Source organism: Penicillium mononematosum (assembly GCF_028829835.1).
Source record: "Penicillium mononematosum strain IBT 11891 chromosome Unknown utg000003l:1.0-8172316.0:1.0-8177699.0, whole genome shotgun sequence".
Classification (NCBI taxonomy): domain Eukaryota; kingdom Fungi; phylum Ascomycota; class Eurotiomycetes; order Eurotiales; family Aspergillaceae; genus Penicillium; species Penicillium mononematosum.
Window position 1 is genome coordinate 24,593 of NW_026643273.1, and position 18,671 is coordinate 43,263.

The 18,671-nt window shown below is 48.2% G+C and overlaps 7 protein-coding genes across 7 annotated transcripts; 5 read left to right on the forward strand and 2 right to left on the reverse strand.

The window, feature by feature from the left end:
* Nucleotides 1-993: 993 nt before the first annotated feature.
* On the forward strand, nucleotides 994-3,149 carry rglB (polysaccharide lyase family 4 protein; the record flags this gene model as incomplete). The annotated part of the gene is made up of 5 exons (XM_057291674.1): nucleotides 994-1,648; nucleotides 1,717-1,808; nucleotides 1,869-1,883; nucleotides 1,931-2,886; nucleotides 2,960-3,149. The coding sequence occupies 5 exons, from the start codon at nucleotides 994-996 to the stop codon at nucleotides 3,147-3,149; spliced, it is 1,908 nt and encodes a 635-aa protein (XP_057146485.1).
* A 594-nt stretch (nucleotides 3,150-3,743) lies between these two features.
* Nucleotides 3,744-4,273, reverse strand: N7519_004899 (uncharacterized protein; the record flags this gene model as incomplete). The annotated part of the gene is made up of 3 exons (XM_057291675.1): nucleotides 3,744-3,800; nucleotides 3,854-3,939; nucleotides 3,994-4,273. 3 exons carry the CDS (start codon nucleotides 4,271-4,273, stop codon nucleotides 3,744-3,746), a joined length of 423 nt encoding a protein of 140 aa, XP_057146486.1.
* A 1,084-nt stretch (nucleotides 4,274-5,357) lies between these two features.
* N7519_004900 (ferric reductase family protein) lies at nucleotides 5,358-8,013 on the reverse strand (the record flags this gene model as incomplete). The annotated part of the gene is made up of 8 exons (XM_057291676.1): nucleotides 5,358-6,456; nucleotides 6,509-6,630; nucleotides 6,696-6,748; nucleotides 6,813-6,851; nucleotides 6,998-7,041; nucleotides 7,097-7,438; nucleotides 7,489-7,529; nucleotides 7,588-8,013. The coding sequence occupies 8 exons, from the start codon at nucleotides 8,011-8,013 to the stop codon at nucleotides 5,358-5,360; spliced, it is 2,166 nt and encodes a 721-aa protein (XP_057146487.1).
* An 843-nt stretch (nucleotides 8,014-8,856) lies between these two features.
* Nucleotides 8,857-10,723, forward strand: N7519_004901 (putative transcription regulator (RTG2); the record flags this gene model as incomplete). Its single annotated transcript, XM_057291677.1, is given in 4 exon segments — nucleotides 8,857-8,954; nucleotides 9,032-9,743; nucleotides 9,760-10,566; nucleotides 10,598-10,723. The coding sequence occupies 4 exon segments, from the start codon at nucleotides 8,857-8,859 to the stop codon at nucleotides 10,721-10,723; spliced, it is 1,743 nt and encodes a 580-aa protein (XP_057146488.1).
* Nucleotides 10,724-11,297: 574 nt separating this feature from the next.
* On the forward strand, nucleotides 11,298-14,102 carry N7519_004902 (uncharacterized protein; the record flags this gene model as incomplete). Its single annotated transcript, XM_057291678.1, is given in 12 exon segments — nucleotides 11,298-11,376; nucleotides 11,485-11,780; nucleotides 11,836-12,110; nucleotides 12,162-12,364; nucleotides 12,415-12,573; nucleotides 12,629-12,726; nucleotides 12,790-13,122; nucleotides 13,179-13,317; nucleotides 13,335-13,348; nucleotides 13,412-13,802; nucleotides 13,831-13,988; nucleotides 14,037-14,102. 12 exon segments carry the CDS (start codon nucleotides 11,298-11,300, stop codon nucleotides 14,100-14,102), a joined length of 2,211 nt encoding a protein of 736 aa, XP_057146489.1.
* A 1,652-nt stretch (nucleotides 14,103-15,754) lies between these two features.
* N7519_004903 (AMP-dependent synthetase/ligase) lies at nucleotides 15,755-15,997 on the forward strand (the record flags this gene model as incomplete). Its single annotated transcript, XM_057291679.1, has 1 exon — nucleotides 15,755-15,997. One exon carries the CDS (start codon nucleotides 15,755-15,757, stop codon nucleotides 15,995-15,997), a length of 243 nt encoding a protein of 80 aa, XP_057146490.1.
* Nucleotides 15,998-16,001: 4 nt separating this feature from the next.
* sidI (putative long-chain-fatty-acid-CoA ligase) lies at nucleotides 16,002-17,742 on the forward strand (the record flags this gene model as incomplete). Its single annotated transcript, XM_057291680.1, has 6 exons — nucleotides 16,002-16,143; nucleotides 16,165-16,170; nucleotides 16,235-16,532; nucleotides 16,590-16,969; nucleotides 17,024-17,353; nucleotides 17,408-17,742. 6 exons carry the CDS (start codon nucleotides 16,002-16,004, stop codon nucleotides 17,740-17,742), a joined length of 1,491 nt encoding a protein of 496 aa, XP_057146491.1.
* Between the last annotated feature and the right edge of the window lie 929 nt (nucleotides 17,743-18,671).

Here is an 18,671-nt window from a genome sequence, read left to right on the forward strand (position 1 = left end):
AAACAACAGCGCGGGCGCATTCTACATTCAGGATGTCTGGATACTCCGCCAGAGAATACTATGCAACGAAATCCAGGGGTTTGAGAGAATGAGAGCCTTTTCTAAATGAGCTGAGCCAGTACTTTTCATGCCGTGACTCGGTCCAGTCCTACCCCGGTGGAATGTCCCGAGGTCTCCTACAATATCAACTGTCATCTTAGGATAGACGAGCGAAGTTTCACAGCTAACAAACGTGAGGGTGAATTTTCAGTATGTTTGCACTAATTTAGTACCTTGTAGCCGGGGGGGGCGGGGGTATTTGGCAACGGATTTACGCCGAACTGGCGTTGGCCCACTATTTGCATTACCGGGAGGCCTCACTGGACTACCAGTCAATTAAAGGCCATGATTGATGCGAACCAACTCGATTCCACTGATATTCCCCATCCATCCCTTTCCAACACCCCAGAGGTATACCTAGGAACCATGGGACCTTGACCCGGAAGGCCTTTGGCATGTCTTCGGGATGTGACCCGAACCACCCGATCTCTCGGACAACAGCTGAATGTGCCGTTTAGAATATCAGGCAAAAAGATCCTTCCGTTGACGTCCAGTCTCATTTCACTCTTGACTAACTACTTTTTAGATGAAGGTATCCCTAACACTCTCGGGCGAGCAATGACCGAGCAATTTCTCCGTTCTCCGTCAAAGCCCCGCATCCCCAGACTTCCCCGTATAATCTCCCCCTTCCCCCGGTGGGGTTGATGTGGAGTGACTGTCCTTCAGACTCAGCTTAGAGGCTTTCTGTGTGATTCGTGGATTTTCAATCCATTAGCGAATCTCAAAGCCCGTGTGCAAAGAGAAATAGAACTGAAATGGAGCTGTGCTTTGCTTCCATAAACAGTCGGCTGATTCGGGGCATTGATATCCCGACATCTTGGGGTCATTTATAAAGACAGAGTTCCAATTCGTGACGATGACTTTGCCAAAGAAGACCAATTCCTAACGCCCCATATGCGCGCTTCTCTATTGGCAGCCTTCACGGCGGCTACTGCTGCCACAGCGCTACACGTCGCAGAAAACCAGACTTACATCACCCTCGCCAATGATCGCCTCACAGCTGTTCTTCGGAAGAGTGCTGGCCAGATTGTCGATCTCACTCTGGATGGTCAGGACTTATTGGGCACTCAGTCGGGATCCACTGGAATAGGGCCCTATCTTGACTGTTATTGTACCCCGTCGGGCTTCTACACCGCTGGTGCCACATCCCCGAGCATGGAGGTAGTCCAAGGGACAGATTCGACTGGAACCAAATATGGAGGTATGATTCTAAGTGACACATATACTCCAACGGGCCAGCAATTCCAGCAGTACTGGTTCCTACGCGATGGCGAGACTGGTTTGCATATGTTCAGCCGATTGGCCTACCATAATGAGACTACACCTTTCCTTCGCAACCTGCAGGAGTTCCGAACCTTGTTTCGGCCAAACACCGATCTCTGGACGCATCTGACGTCTAGCGAGATCCAGACCGCACCCCTGCCAAGCAAAGAAGCCATTTCGAAGCAGATTGTTGTTCAAGATGCAACCTGGACATTCAACAACACGCCAAGCGATGCATACTACACCCAGTTCTCTGAATACTTCACTAAATACACATTCTCAAACCGTATGGTCAATCTCCTATTGCCTTCCATTGTTGATCGATGTATTGACTAAGTCATGGTATCTTTCTAGAATGGAGAAATAACACGGTTCACGGTCTCTATGCTGACGGGAGCACCTCAAATGGGGCAACGTATGGAGCATGGCTAGTGATGAATACTAAGGTTGATCATATCACTCCAATCTCCACAAAGATTGAATCCCATCTAACAAGCTTATTTTAGGATACATATTATGGTGTAAGCGATACCGAGCATGCTGGAAGGCAGGGGCTGACATCTCTCAGGGTCCACTCCATTCTGACTTGACAGTGGACGGGATCGTTTATAACTATATCGTATCAAACCATCATGGAGAGGGCACGCCAAACATCACAAATGGATTCGATCGCACTTTTGGTCCCCAATTTTACCTTTTCAATGGCGGCAAGGGCTCGGCATCTCTCCAGGAACTGAGGTCTGAGGCAGAGGAATTAGCAAATGCTCACTGGAACGCTGCATTCTATGATTCCATTGCAAAGCATGTCATCGGATATGCTCCCTCGAGCCAGCGAGGCAGTATCAAGGGAACCGTGAAGCTTCCCAAGGGAGCCGTTCGCCCGATTGCCATTCTCACCGTCGATGGTCAATACTTCCAGGATAATAGCGCCGTCCCAGACTCATATCAGTACTGGACCGATATTAATCAAGATGGAAGCTTCAGCATCGACCGTGTTAAAGAAGGGAAATACCGCCTCACCGTTTACGCAGAGGGCATTTTTGGTGACTTTGTGCGCGACGGGGTCATCATTCGCGCAGGAAGGCAGACTTCACTGCATGATATCTGGAACCAAGAGTCGGCAGGAACTGAGGTCTGGCGAATTGGGATTCCCGACAAATCGTCAGGGGAGTTCCGACGTGGCAATGCGAGAGATCCATCCCATCCGCTCCATCCTCCCGAGTATCTTATCTATTGGGGTGCCTATGACTGGCGTGCCGATTTCCCTGGTGGTATCAACTACACTGTCGGTACTAGCGACCCTGCGACTGATCTCAACACTGCCCATTGGTCGGTCTTTGGGCCAACGGCAAAGGATTCCCACGTCGAGTATGACACCACGTACGACTGGAACATCCATTTCAAGCTCAACTCGAAGCAATTGAAGAAGCGTAAAACAGCCACATTGACCTTGCAATTAGCAGCCGCGAAGACCGCAGCAGGCAACACGGATGTGTGGAATCCCGCCGAACCATACAACAATCTGTCACTGGAAAGTTATATCAACAATCAGGCAGACCCCCCTAACTCTCACTGTGGGATTTAACCAATCAAGCAGCTGTATTGTGCGGTCTGCTGTAAGCTGCTACCAGGTTGGGTCACGAATGGAGTTCCCTGCGGATTGGTTGCATGTCGGAGACAATGTGTTGCGGTTGCATTTACCTTTCAACGCAACAGATACAGAGACTGCCATTCTTCCCGCCACCGTTTATGTGCAATACGATGCTATCCGACTAGAGCTGAAGTAATATAGCTGTGTCATGACGTGTGTAGCGCTTTCGAAAACAGCCGAATCAAACTCATATGTATTCTTCTACATTGGTCACTATGGTTAGGGTTTATTTGGAGTTTTGCCTCAATCGGTCAGTAGATAAAGCCCACCTTGTTGACTAAGGTCCATATTCACACCCAGTAAATCGAGTGGTTCAAATAGAGTCAGGGGTCGCGGCATCATGGCTGGCTCCCTTCGGCCTAAAGAGTCAAGTCTATGGAATCAAGTATCCTCCTTTGAGCGCAATTGGGAATGGTTCTGGCCGAAATATAGGACCTTTTATTCTCAATAGAAATAAATACATATGGTTAAAAGTCCCAGGAGCTGGTGACAAACGAAAGACAAATGAATGGCAAGATCCGCTCTCAAGAACAGCGATCCCACAAATTTGAGAATGCTGGCCTAACGAGATCAGATAAAAGAAGTCCATAGGTGTTGCAAGTGTACATATATGTACTTGGTACTAATATCCATGTTCAGCCCTTCCGCGCGAGACCGCCACAATTGACTGGTTCGATGGTTCTCGTTGATATTTCCATGGCGGAAAGGGGTGCACTCGATGAAATGCAATTTACAGAAGGCTGCCGAAGCTGACACAAGGGGCGGCGACACCGACGAGGTTGCCATTCTATTGAAATTAGTGAATATGTTCCTCTTCCGTCGTCTTAAGGGAGCACATACAGCCTGGGAGTTGGAGTTCTGGCAGCAGCCAACGGCCTGCTGGCAGTTCTTCTTGAGGAAGTCAGTCAAGCCAGCAGCGCCAAGGACTATAATATCGTCAGTCTCGCGCTTCAGTTCAATAGTGTAGATATATCACTTACCAGAGACGGGGATGTCAAGCTGGGTGCAGCCCTGTCCAAGGCCGAGACCGTCGCCGCCAATGACACCGAGAACATTGGAGAGGACACCAATGTTGTTCTGGCTGACACCCTCGTTCTTGTTGATCTTGTTGCAGCAAGACATCTGGGCACCGTTACCGCACTGGTTCACTGCGTGTTCGACCTCGTTGCTGGACTGGGGAGCAACGCCGGCGGCAGAGCCCGAGCCAGGCAAAGCCATAGCGGTCGCAGCGAAAAGGAAGGCAGGGACGAAGAACTTCATTTTGATTGTGTTGGAGAATGCGAAAAGCGATTGAAAGTGGGTAGATTGAGAAGGCTTGGAAGACTTTTGAAGATGAGAGAGTTGGATTATGGATAAAGAACACTGGAAATATCGTGCCTTTTATACCTTTTCTGGTCCTCAATCTTCTCTCTCGTCCTTTCTCTTCATGGCTTTGTGGCAAGAAAGACTCGGTGCACACCCACCATGCAAGCTCTTAGCACCACTGCAGGGGAAGTGGATGCCTTCGTGAATTATTGCATTCGGGCAGCAGACTAGGGCTTGGCCGATATGAGTTATCGACTCTTGACGATCCATACTCAACCATAGGTGTAAAGATGCATGAATTCGTCCAAGATTTTCCCTGCCGATCAACGGACCCTGCCGGTATGGGTATGTTCCCCAGATGCCGGTGGGACGAGATGTGCATAGGTTGCATATGGAGGTCAGGAAACCCTAAAATTGGGGGCTGCTGATTGTGATCTTCGGCATTTGGGGTGATAGTATTTGCTTCGTCTTTTTCTTTTCTTTTTTTTTCTTGGCTGAATCTGCGTGTGACGTCTCGGTTCGTCCGGGCTGTGGAGTGAGCATTTGATGAATCTGATCTATCACTTCCCATCGCGCCGATCTTCTTGCTTTTGTTAGGTAAAGTATCAGTTTGATGTTCCATTTCCCAGTTTTGTGTTTAAGCATTGGACGCCTCGATTTAGAATCGTTGGTCCCCAATTTGAAATCGATAGTCGCATGGGTTGGCGTAGGAACCTCCTGCGTCGTGCCTGCATCGTGCATGACGCACCCCTGTCAGCCACCAACATCCACCTCATCTCTATCCCCAGGTCGGTATGTTCAATCAGAATCACGATTGAGTGATACTCTCAATACACATTGCAGAAAACCTAAGCCGTAAAACCCCTGTCCAAAGTCGTCACATATGTTGTACAAGTGTACGGGCAAGATATTCTATCCGTGCCGATCTAACCAAGGAAATATCAAGTTGTACTCCGTAATCTCATAAATATCTACACATTCCATCAGTATATGCATGATGTCGTATACTCATCACATAAGTTCCCGTACAGCCCCTTGCCTACCACGTAAATGACTCCTCCACGAATTCAATAGAGCGGTGGCCTTGGCACATCGCTAGATGTGTCGCGGCGCGTGCTTCATCTGCCATTCTTGGTGGGCCACATACCAGGATGGCAAGACTAGTACCAGCTGAGCATGCATCGCAGGCCCGACTCATGATCAGGGATTGAAGGTGAGGTCGACCTGACTGGATCTCGAATCCAAAGCCGGGAGGATCTTCAGAGTATGTCGTGGAATCACGCGTAGCGTAGAATGAGGCACTAAAGTCCTCTCGTTTGAGGGCGTGCTTCAGCTCCCGCCGCGCGACATCTTGAATGAAGGCCGCTTGTTTAGTGGTCCAAACAAACTCCATGTCTCTCACCCGTGTTTTCTCATTCTCGGAGCTTGCATCCCAGTCTTCAACCGACCGGCGGATGTGATCTTGAATGTAAGGCACAGCCGACGCTATCCCCGTTCCACCAACAATGATCAAGACTGATTCATACCTCCACAGTGGAAAGGTTTCTCCATAAGGGCCCTCAAGAAGAATGGTTGTTTCGCTTGTCTTATCTGGTGAGCTCAGACATTTCCGGCGCAACTGTTTGGTCCAACCGTCATACGGGCGAACCCAGAAAGTCAATTTCAACTTCAAAGATTCCTCCTGGCCCGAAGAGCCATTTTCTGAATTGCATTGGTAATCTCGGTCGGAGGCACCGCCTGCAAGAAGCGGTACATGCGAAACATCAAGCGATTTGATCCTTCTGTCGGATGTCGGTACCAACGATGTCTGGTCCCCTATTTCGTAAGACCAAGCTCCAATTGTAAAAGGATGGCTCTCCCAGCCGGTGAGCCGAAATGGTTGGTATAAAAAGTAGTACTGTCCTGGTGAAGGTTGTAGCGAAGGCGTTCCTGGTGTGATCTCCAACCGCACCACGTCGGCCATTTCGTCGTAAACCATGCGGCTCACAGAAACCTTCACAAGTCTTCTGCTTGAAAGACTCACGTGAATGTTGCAGTAACACAATCGCACAATTCGAAGGAAGCGATCAATGACCCATAAAGCTAGTGTGGGCCACAGGTACTTCCAGTATTCGTTCCCTTCAAATATGACTGTGTGGCTGCCAATTGTTAGAAAGATATGCGGAAATTTGATCAGGCTGAAGTACTTACTAAAAGCAGCCGACAAGAGTGAGAATCGAAAGCACGATATGAGCAATCAAGAAGAGCTCATATGTCGCAATGCGAATCCGATCCAACGACGTGATCAACAGCAGAATCATCACGAATGTGCCCTAATATTTATTGCATGAGCACTAGCTTATCGATCGACTTGGGATCAGCCAAATTAGCAGCTTACCAAAATACCCCATAGAACATAGGTCTTGGACAGACCCCTCCAAGCTTTGCCCGCTGCGATGTTGCAACAACCGTCAGTATTCTAGCCTGCATTAGAAAACAGGTGCTCAACACTTACTTTGAATGAACATGACGACGTAAAGGATAGAGTGCACTACTGCCTGTACAGTAGCCACCCGGGCTACATGACGATGGAATATATTGAACGATGCAAAACTCCATCCAGTGGCCCACAGGAAAATATTATTTCGCCCCCAAAAAGCCATAAAAGGGGCAAGTTCGCAAATGACATAATCCCAGTACGGTCTGCAGAATAACGCAGAATCTGGCTTGGGACATCGGGATAACTTGAGTTTCTGTCAATATTGTGCACGTTGTCAATCCCACACGCTCGGTACGTACTAGATGTTTCCGGGAAAAGTGCGATAGCCCACGACACTCAATACGATGCTGATTGTCCAGAATCCCACTACTATAAGCGCCTCAACTCTGGTGGAGAATGTGAAGCCTAGCAGATGTCGACCATGTGTTGTTGCCAAAGGCGCTGGCATCATCAGATGAGTCTGGATCCAGTGAAGCCCTGTCCCTATCAACGGGATGTTTTCCAAGAACTTTATGAGAGGATACACATTGGATTCGAGCGCACGCTCTGCACGACGTTGTCGGCGGTGGAATAACCAATCGCACAAGCGATAAGCCATCCCTAGTGACAGGATGCCACCCCAATATACGTAGCCAATATACCTAATTAGTCAACACATGAATGTTTTGCTCTCCAGCTTGCACAGACTTACCCAAATGCATGATGCGACCAAGTTTCAAATTCCCAAGATTCCTAGGACGTTGATAAGCTTTAAGGCTACTAGATCCCAAGACGGTGGGAATGGTCTCACAATAGTATTGAACATTAGACCAAAGTAAGACGCAGAAAGAAGGACAGGCGTATCCGCTGGCTCGCTTCGGGACAACTCTTGATAGTCAACAGTTTTCATATTCTTTATGGCATCCTCTGTCAGGTTTTCGGCGACGGCTTCTCTCGGCAGCAGCTCAAGGTTTCCAAATTCTTGACACTGGTCAGCCAGCTGGGTCAGGCCTATCCTCCGTTCCTGCTCATTGCAATATATCTCGGATGCGGCGTATATCGATGCGACTTTGAGCGGATTCCGGCATTGCGATTCCCAAACGTCTTTGCCCTTTGTGGGAAGGCCAACGAATGATATGTAGTTGTATGCCGAGCAAACAGCCGTCACACACCGCTCGTCCTCGTGGTTGGCCCAGACACCCTGGGCGAGTGCGATTACCAGCCAACGGAGCAACATGGTGAGCCCCCAGATTGCAGGCCGGTCTGCGGGTGGGCGAAGAAACGGTTGAAGGCGAAAGGCGGAGCACCGGCAGTAGGCCGATAATCGCACTGATCAGGTGGGCCCATGTGGATCAGCGAAGTCTCTGAACCGTTGGATCTCGGACAAAATTTCCTAAGGAATGGAATCAGAAGAAGAGCCAAGTTGGATTCTGACACAAAATTCGAAGAGGGCTTGAAAGAAAAGAAGAAAGAAAGAAAGAAAGAAAGAAAGGAGAACCAGCTTGATGGGGGACTCAGAATCCATCCGGGAAATCATTCGTCTTATCTGATCTGATTGATTAGACAACACGTGACACCATTTTTGGCTTAGGTAGCTCACACTTCAAGTGCACCACCGTATATTTACTACTCGTAGTCGAGTACTCCGTAAATGTATGTAAATTACTTTGAAACAGAATTAGATACAGGCTTAGGGAATGTGGGCGTTATCCTTTTCCGTTGTGGTAGACGTCTATATCCCATATCCTTGTGATATATATACGAGAGCCTACAATGCATTTCAACACCAGCAAAATTTTCTCTATTGAGCTATTTGTAGCCATACTCCCTAATTATTAATCTACATACCTACGCCCTAGGCCCCAAAAAAGTATTTTCCTTTTCTCTTTTCTTCCTTAAACAAAATTTGACTGTGAAAACTGACCATGTGACCTACCACATTAAGTCCTGACACCCAAGGCATAAAATAATGCTGGCAGAACATTGGGCGGTCAATGATGATGTCACGAGACTTTTTCCCCAAAGGTATCCGGTGAAATTCAGTAGACGTAAACCTGAGCAACTTCAACTGGTCACCGTAATGGGAGGAGGCAACCGAATTCCACCAATGAATAGCCAGAAGGTGGCATCTGATCCGGGCCAGAATTTATACCTCCATGCGGTGGTCGATTTGGGCAGGTAGGCAGACCAAATACACTTCGTTACCCCTCTAATGTGGCCGGGTGAGGACTCTTCACTGACTTAGGATATTACAGTAATGGCATCCGTTGTTCGATCTCGGACCTCTCCCACCCAACCACCCGTGTCATCCCTACTGTACATTATCACCGGGTCAACATCTCGCTCTACGAGGCTCAAGTGGATCCCGACTCAGGCAGCCGAATCCCCATTCCGCAGCATGTCATCGACCGAATCGTTAGTGCCATAGTTCGTTTCCAGATTGTCTGCGTGGAGATTGGAGTTCCCGCTCAGAACATTCGGATCATCGCTACGGAAGCAACTCGAACTGCTATCAATGCTTCTGCGTTCATGGACGCCATCCGCCATGAAACCGGGATTTCGGTGGAAGCATTACGAAAGGAGGAGGAGGGAGTTATCGGGGCATGGGGCATTGCCAGCAGCGTTTCAGACGTGGAGGGACTTGCGCTTGATTTGGGGGGTGGTAGCATGCAGATGACTTGGATCACATCGCACGCGGGCAACGTGCATATGAGTTCCCAAGGATCGGTCAGCTTTCCGTACGGAGCAGCTGCGTTGACCCAGAAACTCGCAGACCTCGAACGGGGCAAAAGCAAAGAGGAAGCGCACAAAGCTCGGGAGCAATTTCGCGGGGAAATGGCGGGCAACTTTCGCGCCGCTTTTGATACCCTCAATGTCCCTGAACAGCTCGTTCAAAGAGCCCGAGAGCAAGGGGGGATTTCCTCTTTACCTCTCAGGGGGAGGATTTCGGGGATGGGGCTATCTTCTGTTATATCTGCACCAGACCAAAGGCCAAAGTTACCCTATTTCGATTATTAATGGATATACCGCACCTAAGAAAGACTTCGAGGATACCGAGGCTCTCAAAGAGGTGGCTCGGACGGCACACGAAATCTTTCGTGTCTCAGACCGGCGACGCAAGCAAGTGCCCTCGGTGGCGTTCTTAGTCAAGACCCTGGCTGAATCATTACCGCATGGAATCAAAGAAGCCCATTTCTGCCAAGGTGGAGTACGGGAAGGAGTGCTGTTCCGTGAGATGCTCCCGGTTGTCCGCCAGCAGGATCCCTTGGAGGTTGCCACGGCCCGTTATGCGCCCTCGTCGGCCGAGGCACTGGCCGCTTTATTGTTGGCGGCCCTCCCTCGACCATCTGCTAGCCGATCGTTCCCGTCTTCCATCAGCCTTCACCTTGTCCAGGCCTTTGCCAATGCCCTTTATTATCACGCCACAATGTCCAAAGAACTCTCCTCTAGTGCCGCACTATATAGCACTAGCACTGGGATCCTAGCCTCCACACATGGTATTCCACATGACCACCGTGCTCTCCTGGCACTAATGCTCCAGGAGCGTTACGGCGGAGAATTGCCACCCAGAGACGTGGAATTTAAGACCCACCTCCAGGCAATCTTGACACGAGAGGAGGTTTGGTGGACGCGGTATCTTGGCAAACTAGGCTTCGTCCTCGGCCAACTGTACCCAACCGGTTCTATCGATACCTCCAAGCCTCGAATTATCCCCTCGGCACAATGGAAGAATGGGTTAGGGAAGAAGGGCAAGAAAGAAGGCCTGGATTTGACAATCTCTATTCAAAAAGTTGCATATGACCCGTCTCACTTGAGGCAAGAGCTCGAAAAATGATGTGCAGAAAATCGAGAAGGTGGGAAAGCGGAAGAATTGGATTGGTGGAAGAAATGGCTGGGGCATCAAAGTGCGTGTCTCAGTGATAGAAGAGGATTTAGTGGCTCGGTGAGTGGAGAATGGCCGTGAAGTTGGCCCAGTATGTCTGTGATCATCGAATTATGCCAGTCCGTATGGCCCTACCATACACAAGGAGAATATGCCGGGTTCCAAATGAATCCCGGTTGATCAGATCCATCATGATTCCGCGATGCACCCGTGGCCTTCCCTTATCCTCAACCTGGTCATGCAGACGATATTATGGGTCTCTGCAAAGCTTCAGGACACTTTGAATATGCCTAGGTAATTTCTACCACTAACATCGACCTAGGTAGGTCCATGTATATTGAAGCATAAACACAAAACAAACAAACTTCTAGGCAACCACGAAAACAGAAAAGAAATAAACCAAAATGGACCTTGGGGAGTCTGATAATCCAATGATCCGATACTATGCTAGACCCACATAAAGAATGAAGCTTCCAAGGTTGGTAGCCCTATAGGGCTGAGAACCCTGGAGCCTTCCAAGGTTGACAAGCATTTTTCTACGGATTCGCAGATTCAGCTGCATCCGAATAACACCTTCTTTCTCTTATCTGATCCTTTTTATCTGATCTTTCTTTCTATTCCTTTTTCCTTCATGCATCATGGAAGTCAACAAACACATTAATCTGGAGAAATCCATTCGTGAAAAGGAAGTCCACGATGGAAACAATACTGATTCGGGTAAGTCATTGCCTTTTTCTACGCCCTTTCTTTCTTTCTTTCTTTCTTTCTTTCTTTCTTTTTCTTTTTTTTTTTTTTTTACCTCTCGAAATCCTCACATAACTACAGATGCAGATTCACAGACTGAAGTATTGCGGGCTGCTGGTATAGGCATAGCAAAAGATGATCCTACTGAGCCAGTTCTCACTCTCCGTATGTGGGTGCTTGGAATTGCCTTTTGCGTGGTCGTTAGCGGGTTGAACACGCTTTACACCCTCCGTGCCCCTTCTTTGACAATTTCAGGTTCGGTGGTACTCTTTTTGGCCTATCCCCTAGGAAAGCTTTGGGAGAAAGTAATCCCAAACTGGAAGCTTCCGCTAGGAAGATTGGCATTCAATCTCAACCCGGGCCCCTTTAATACGAAGGTAAGTCCTTTAGGAAAGAAAGGTTACAGGGATCAATCTAACAAAGATTCTACAGGAACACGTTTTGATCTATATAATGTCTAACCTTAGTATTTACGTCCGTCTTGGCGCCGACGTTCTGACAGAGCAGCAAATGTTCTACGGCTACAAGGCAGGATGGGGATTCCAAATTCTCATTACTTTCTCCACATTTCTCATCGGGTTCTGTCTTGCTGGGCTATTCCGGGCCATTGTAGTAGTTCCCCAAGAGCTGATCTGGCCTGGAGTTCTGGGTGTTACTGCGTTGACCACAACCCTACACCATGTCAGCCAGGAACAGGTGCAAGAGCGGTAAGGTATCTGGAATTGCTGTACCAGTGCAATGGAACTGATGGATGGCAGTTACAATACGTGGAAAATGTCTCGCTATGCCTTCTTCACTATGACATTTTGCATCTCGTTTTGCTGGTATTGGTTCCCGGATTTCATCTTCCCGGCGCTTAGCTATTTCAGCTTTCCGTGTTGGATCAACCCTGAGAGCAAAGTAGTCAATCAGATATTCGGAATGAGGTCTGGAATGGGACTGTTGCCGATTACCTTTGATTGTGAGTGACATGACTTCGCAACTCAACCGACGTGCTAACGGGGACCATAGGGAGCCAAATGTCTTACGTTGGGTCTCCTTTGCTCATCCCCTCGTGGGCAGTTCTCAACGTCTTCATTTCCCTGGTGTTCTGGATTTGGATTGTGGCTGTTGCTTGTTACTATACCAATGTGTGGAACACGGGCTACCTACCTTTCCAAAGTTCTCAAGGTACAACCCATGCATTCAAGCTCTCGGGGCCACCAAATCTGACTTGTGCACACAGTATTCGACAATACTGGAAATACTTACAAAGTCAGAAAGATTGTCAATGCCGCTTCAGGCTATCAGCTCGATCTTAAGAAGTACCTTGCTTACTCTCCGGTATTTTTGCATGTTCTATAAAGTCAAAAACTTGAAACCCATCTAACCTCAAGGGCAAAATAGGTCTATATGCCAGTTACCTACGCGTTGAATATGTTTGGGCTATCATTTGCCACTCTGAGCGCTCTTCTTGTTTGGGTTATACTTGAAAGGCGTCATGTCATGGCTGATGCAGCCAAAAGGGTGCCTCGACTGGTCACGGAGTCCCTTCCCGGTCGCTCCGGAGAGTACAGCGAGGACGAGAGAGGAGACCCGGATGTGCCCTTGTGGTGGTATTCGGTTGCATGCATCTTAGCCTTATTCATGTCCATGTTCGCCGTTGAGTGGTGGAATGTTGAACTGAGATGGTACGGTGTTTTGCTGGCGTGTGCTGTGGCATTGATCTTCTATCCTCCGGTGAGTCTGCCCTCTACCGATTTGCATATCTGACGCGTCTCCCTGACTAATATTAGTTGGCTTTGGTCTACGCCACTTCTAACCTCAAGATCAACATCGATATTTTCTGCCGTATTGTGGCTGGTTTCGTCTTTGAGGGCAAGGTCCTGGCTAATATCTGGTTCTTTGACATCGGATACATCACGACCATCAAGGGTCTTTACTTTGCCCAGGATATGAAACTGGCGTATTATTGCCATGCAAGCGCTCTCTTTTCCTAGTTTGGTTGAACCATGCTGATACCCCGAAGATCCCTCAACGAAAATTGTTCTTGGTTCAATGCGTTGGAATGCTTGTCGGGACGCTCTCCTCGCTCGGTGTCCTCAATTGGGCCCTGGATCACATCACCGGAATCTGCACTAGCGCTGCTGTTAATGGTTTCAGTTGCCCTTACAGCAGCACCCACTTCAATACTTCTCTGATCTGGGGTGCGGTGGGCCCTCGTCGCTATTTCTCGAACCAAATTGGTTATTCCGCTTTGCTTTACTTCTTCGTCCTTGGTGCCATTTTACCCATTCCTGTCTATTATATGACCCGCCGATACCCCAAGTCGCTGTGGAGAAGGGTTCATGTCCCGCTATTTCTTGGGGGGGCTGAATTACCTGCCCCCTGCGACTGGGATGAATTACGGCAGTTGGGCAGTTGTCGGTCTCACTTTTGGCTGGCTAGTTCGAAAGCGTCTGCATAGCTGGTGGAGCAAATATAACTTTGTGCTCAGCTCTGCCATGGACTCATCTGTGGGAATTGCTGGTGCGATGATTTTCTTCGCAATTTATTTCACTGGCGCCAGCAAACATTTCGACTGGTGGGGAACAGAGATTCACAAGGTGTGTGTAAATCCCTTGCGTTTTATCACTCCCACTGACTATTAACAGAACACCTGCGATTGGAAAGGCTGCGCACATCTTTCTATACCGAAGGGCGGAGAATTCACCATATAGAATCCCATGTACTAATGTGCCATCTACCTGAGATGCATCCGTGTCTTTTGGCCGGTGTTTGGATTCAGAACATGCCAAGTATGGGTGCTTTTTACGCCTGATTGTATGGGGAATCTGTGTTTGTTGGGAAGCAGTGATAAGACCAGTCCACTCTTAACAGCGGGACAGCCGCAAGAATGAAGCTATTACGATACTAATAAAGCAACTATTGCGTAGTTAGGGATATTTAAATGTAGATAAAGGCCTAGACCTCTACCCCTTCCATCAATTAACATCGCGCCCTAGAAATAAAGATAGAAACTTGACTAGAACTTGCATATATACATCCCTGGCATTCAGCCCTAGTGGATTAGATGACATATTTCACGATGGCGTTTCCATGCCCAATGCATATGTACATAGTACATGCATACATACATAGCCACGGCCTTCCAATCCATCCATTCCGGCTCCTTGTAATATTATTCATAGTGATATTGGTATTTTCGGTATTTGTGGTATTCTTTAAGTGGGTCCAATACGAAGGCGCCGATGTCGGGAATGATTGATTAGATCAGCCCGATTGATTAGATTTCCAACCTTGGAAGGTTGGAAGGTAAAGTTGCACATTCGCACAATGGCGAATGGCAGCTGGGATGATTTATTTCTCTACGTGACTCTCAATCCGAACACTGACCTACATACGTGTATCAAGTCTTCTAGGGCTGTAGTACCTGACCAAGACGATCCAGGTGGCCCACTGACTGTTTCTCGAAAAGCGAAGACTAGTTTCGGAATGACAAAACCTGCCAAGGGCCAGTGCCACGATTATTCAGGCCAACCCGGAAGTCTGGCCCGAGCTGGTAGGGAATTTACTGGGATCGTACTCCGTAAATGGGCGACTGATTGATAAACCCCCGATATCAGATTCTGCACATAAGTTATCTGATCCTGGGTGGGGTCAGTGCCACGAGGATATTTTTTTTTTTTCCCCTTTTTTCTTCAATGCCGATTGTGACCAATGACCATGCTACAGTGACGGAAAACCTCCCGATGCCCAGTGAGATGACCAAGAGAATTATACATCCGATTAATATGTTGTATAGACGTCTTGCTAGAAGGTTCATGTTGTAGGTATCTCATATTATTCCCAGACATCCGCAATTTCCGGTATCAGTCCACCCTAACACAATTGTCATAAAATAGATTCTCACTCAAGGCTTAGCCCAGAGTTTTGTGACGTATGATATGTCATACAGGAAACTTTTTTTTTCAAATGTACCTTGCATATCTGTTCGTAGATGCTGCAGAGTACTCCCGAGGTCCATACATGTATGCAGGAACTGACATGGGATGTACTCCGTATACATCGAAAACCTTGAAAGACAATTACCGAGCTTGCGTATCCTGCCAAGATTCCAAGGTTCGCTTGAAGCCTAAGTGGAGACTTGTACGACGCCAAGATCGAGCACCAGCCAAGCACAAAAGCCAAAAACGCGCGAAAATTACCTAGGTACCTACCAATACAAAACCTCCGATGTGGAAATCTGATGGAATTAATTGAATTTACCTAGTCTTGTGCGGAATTTGTCGCGGTATTGTCGGCTACATCTATAAACCCGCCCTGTCCAAGGTTTTTTTTTTTCTTTCATTCTTCTCAACTTCCATCTACCATGGCAGCCCCAAGAAGTGTACAGCGCTTGCAGCAGACGTTGTCGCACGTACAGCCTCCTATTAGTCCACAGCTATCTCTTGTCGCAGGCCCGACGGAGCCACAGCTGCTGGATATTACCTTGGGTGAGCTGCTAACACTACAAGCACTGCAGTATGGGAGAATTGAGTGCTTGGTCTTCCCCTGGACTGGTGCGCGATGGACGTATGGCCAGCTGAAAGATGAGACCGATCGTCTCAGCTAGGGGAATGTTGGCTTCGGGTATTCAAAAAGGCGACCGCGTCGGAATCATGGCGGGCAATTGTGAACAATACATCTCGGTGTTCTTCGCGGCCGCACGAGTTGGGGCTATTTTGGTTGTTTTGAACAACACGTACACCCCTCCGAGCTGTATTACGCCCTAAATCACAGCGGTGGGTGATATCCACTTCCCATATTTATTGGCTCCATACTAATCTCGTTTTGTTCTATTTTCATTCAGAATGCCGAATGCTTTTCATGACACCACGAATTGGACGTCATAATCTCGAGGAGGTCCTTACCCAACTTGGCCCTAATCCTAAAAAAGCGGCGACCTCGGAATCATTGGAGGAAATTGTCATTCTCCGCGAAAGCTATAACAACTTCCCCACCTATCACGATGTCATGGAACGCGGCCTGTCCCAGGCTGCACATGTGCTCCAGGACCGCGAGGCCGAGCTACAGCCGGATGATGTCTGCAATCTGCAATTCACAAGCGGTTCAACAGGCAATCCTAAAGCTGCAATGTTGACACATCAGTATGTGGACCATGTACGACAAATTTAATCTTAAAACTATAGCTAACTTCTCCGCAGCAACTTGGTTAACAACTCCCGTTTCATTGGTGATCGCATGAATCTCACCTCTTTTGATGTTTTGTGCTGCCCGCCGCCATTGTTCCACTGCTTCGGGCTGGTCCTGGGCATGCTTGCGGTGGTCACCCATGGCGCCAAGATTGTCTTCCCCAGCGAAACCTTCGACCCCAAGGCGGTTTTGCATGCCATCTCCGATGAGAAGTGCACTGCTCTACACGGTGTTCCAACCATGTTTGAGGCGATCCTTTCCGTTCCCAAGCCCTCGAACTTTAATACCTCAAACCTCCGCACAGGCATCATTGCCGGGGCCCCAGTCCCACGGCCACTGATGAAGCGGCTATTTGCAGAATTGAATATGACCGAATACACTAGTAGCTATGGTACAGTCCCTTCCCCCCTTGGTCTGCTGATCAAGTGCTAACCCAAGCCTCTAGGTCTCACGGAGGCCTCGCCCACTTGCTTCAATGCTTTCACCACCGACAGCATCCACACAAGATTGACGACCGTCGGAAAGGTTCTGCCCCACGCTCGCGCGAAGATTATCGATACCCAGGGGAACATTGTTCCCGTTGGTCAGCGTGGCGAGCTTTGCATGGCCGGCTACCAGCTCACCAAGGGATACTGGAATAACCCGGAGAAGACGGCAGAGACATTCATAACCGATGCCGAGGGTGTCAAATGGCTGAAGACTGGTGACGAAGCTTCCTTTAACGCCGAAGGGTACTGCACTATCACCGGTCGCTTCAAAGATATTATCATACGTGGTAAGTTCGAACAGCCGGACATTGATAGCGATTTCTAATTCTGAGTTCTGATAGGCGGCGAAAACATTTATCCTCTCGAGATCGAAGAACGATTGGCCGCACATCCCTCGATTGAGTTAGCATCTGTGATTGGTATTGCCGACCCCAAATACGGCGAGGTTGTTGGAGCCTTTATCGCGATCGCTTCGGGAGCAGAACGTCCGACCGACGATGAACTGCGCACATGGACTCGGGAGACTTTGGGTCGGCACAAAGCCCCGCAGTATGTGTTTGTATTCGGAGAAGAGGGGGCTTCGAGCACGGTTCCCGTGACGGGAAGCGGCAAAGTTCGCAAGGTGGAGTTACGGCAAATGGCGATGGCGGTGCTGGCCGAACGCCAGAAGGCATGAACCAAAAAAAAAAGGAGAAAAGGAGCACAGATTGCACAGTCCTCGAGTTGAGTTAGTATAGAGACTAGATTTGTAGTAATACCCAATCCATTGACAAACTACATATGTACGGAGTAACTTGTGCAAAATAATAATAAAACCCCAAAAAGTCTGCTGAAATAAAAATAAATGATGTATGTAATTAAATGAGGGGCGTATCTTATCAGATCTTATTATTATTGGTCCAAATTCAACTGTAACGTCAGGAACATTACGAAATGCGCTATTTTTCTTTTTCTTTTTTCGTTCGAGCCCAGAATCAGATTAGATACCCATCTTGTCTGATCGATGATCATTGTCACTTTGGGGCTGTATCGTACCGTACGATGTACTTTACGGAGTACAGTCTTCGGGTCCAACCGTGAACGAATTTCTATTTAGTAACTTGAAGGCATTCCTCTGGGGCTCCCTTCTATTCGCTGATGTATGTTAAACCCCCAAAAGGAGACTTAATGGATTCACATAAAGTATTCAGAGTGTTCTCAGCCACCATATCGGTTCTGCCAAAAAGAAATTTGGCGTACAACTGAAGTTTCTATGTGTGCCGGAAAGACTCGCACAAAGTACCTATGGAGTACGGAGTAATCGGCATTGAGTTCATGTCAATACAACCGAGGGATCCATGGATGTTTCACCCGTGGACATTCCAAGGTTTCCAACGGATCTGATAATCTGTGCCAAGCACCTTGGGAGAAGCCAAGAAAGTAACCATGGATACAATGTGTTGTATACCCTACCTAGGTAGGTAGGTATTGTATATCCGATGTCGCTTTCAATCTGATAAGATCCGGACCCGCATAATCCGTTGATGTGACGATATGTTTTTTATTTTCATTCGAGTCCAGAGCTCAGTTCCTTGGCCTTTTTTTTTTCTCCCTAGGTTTCTTTTC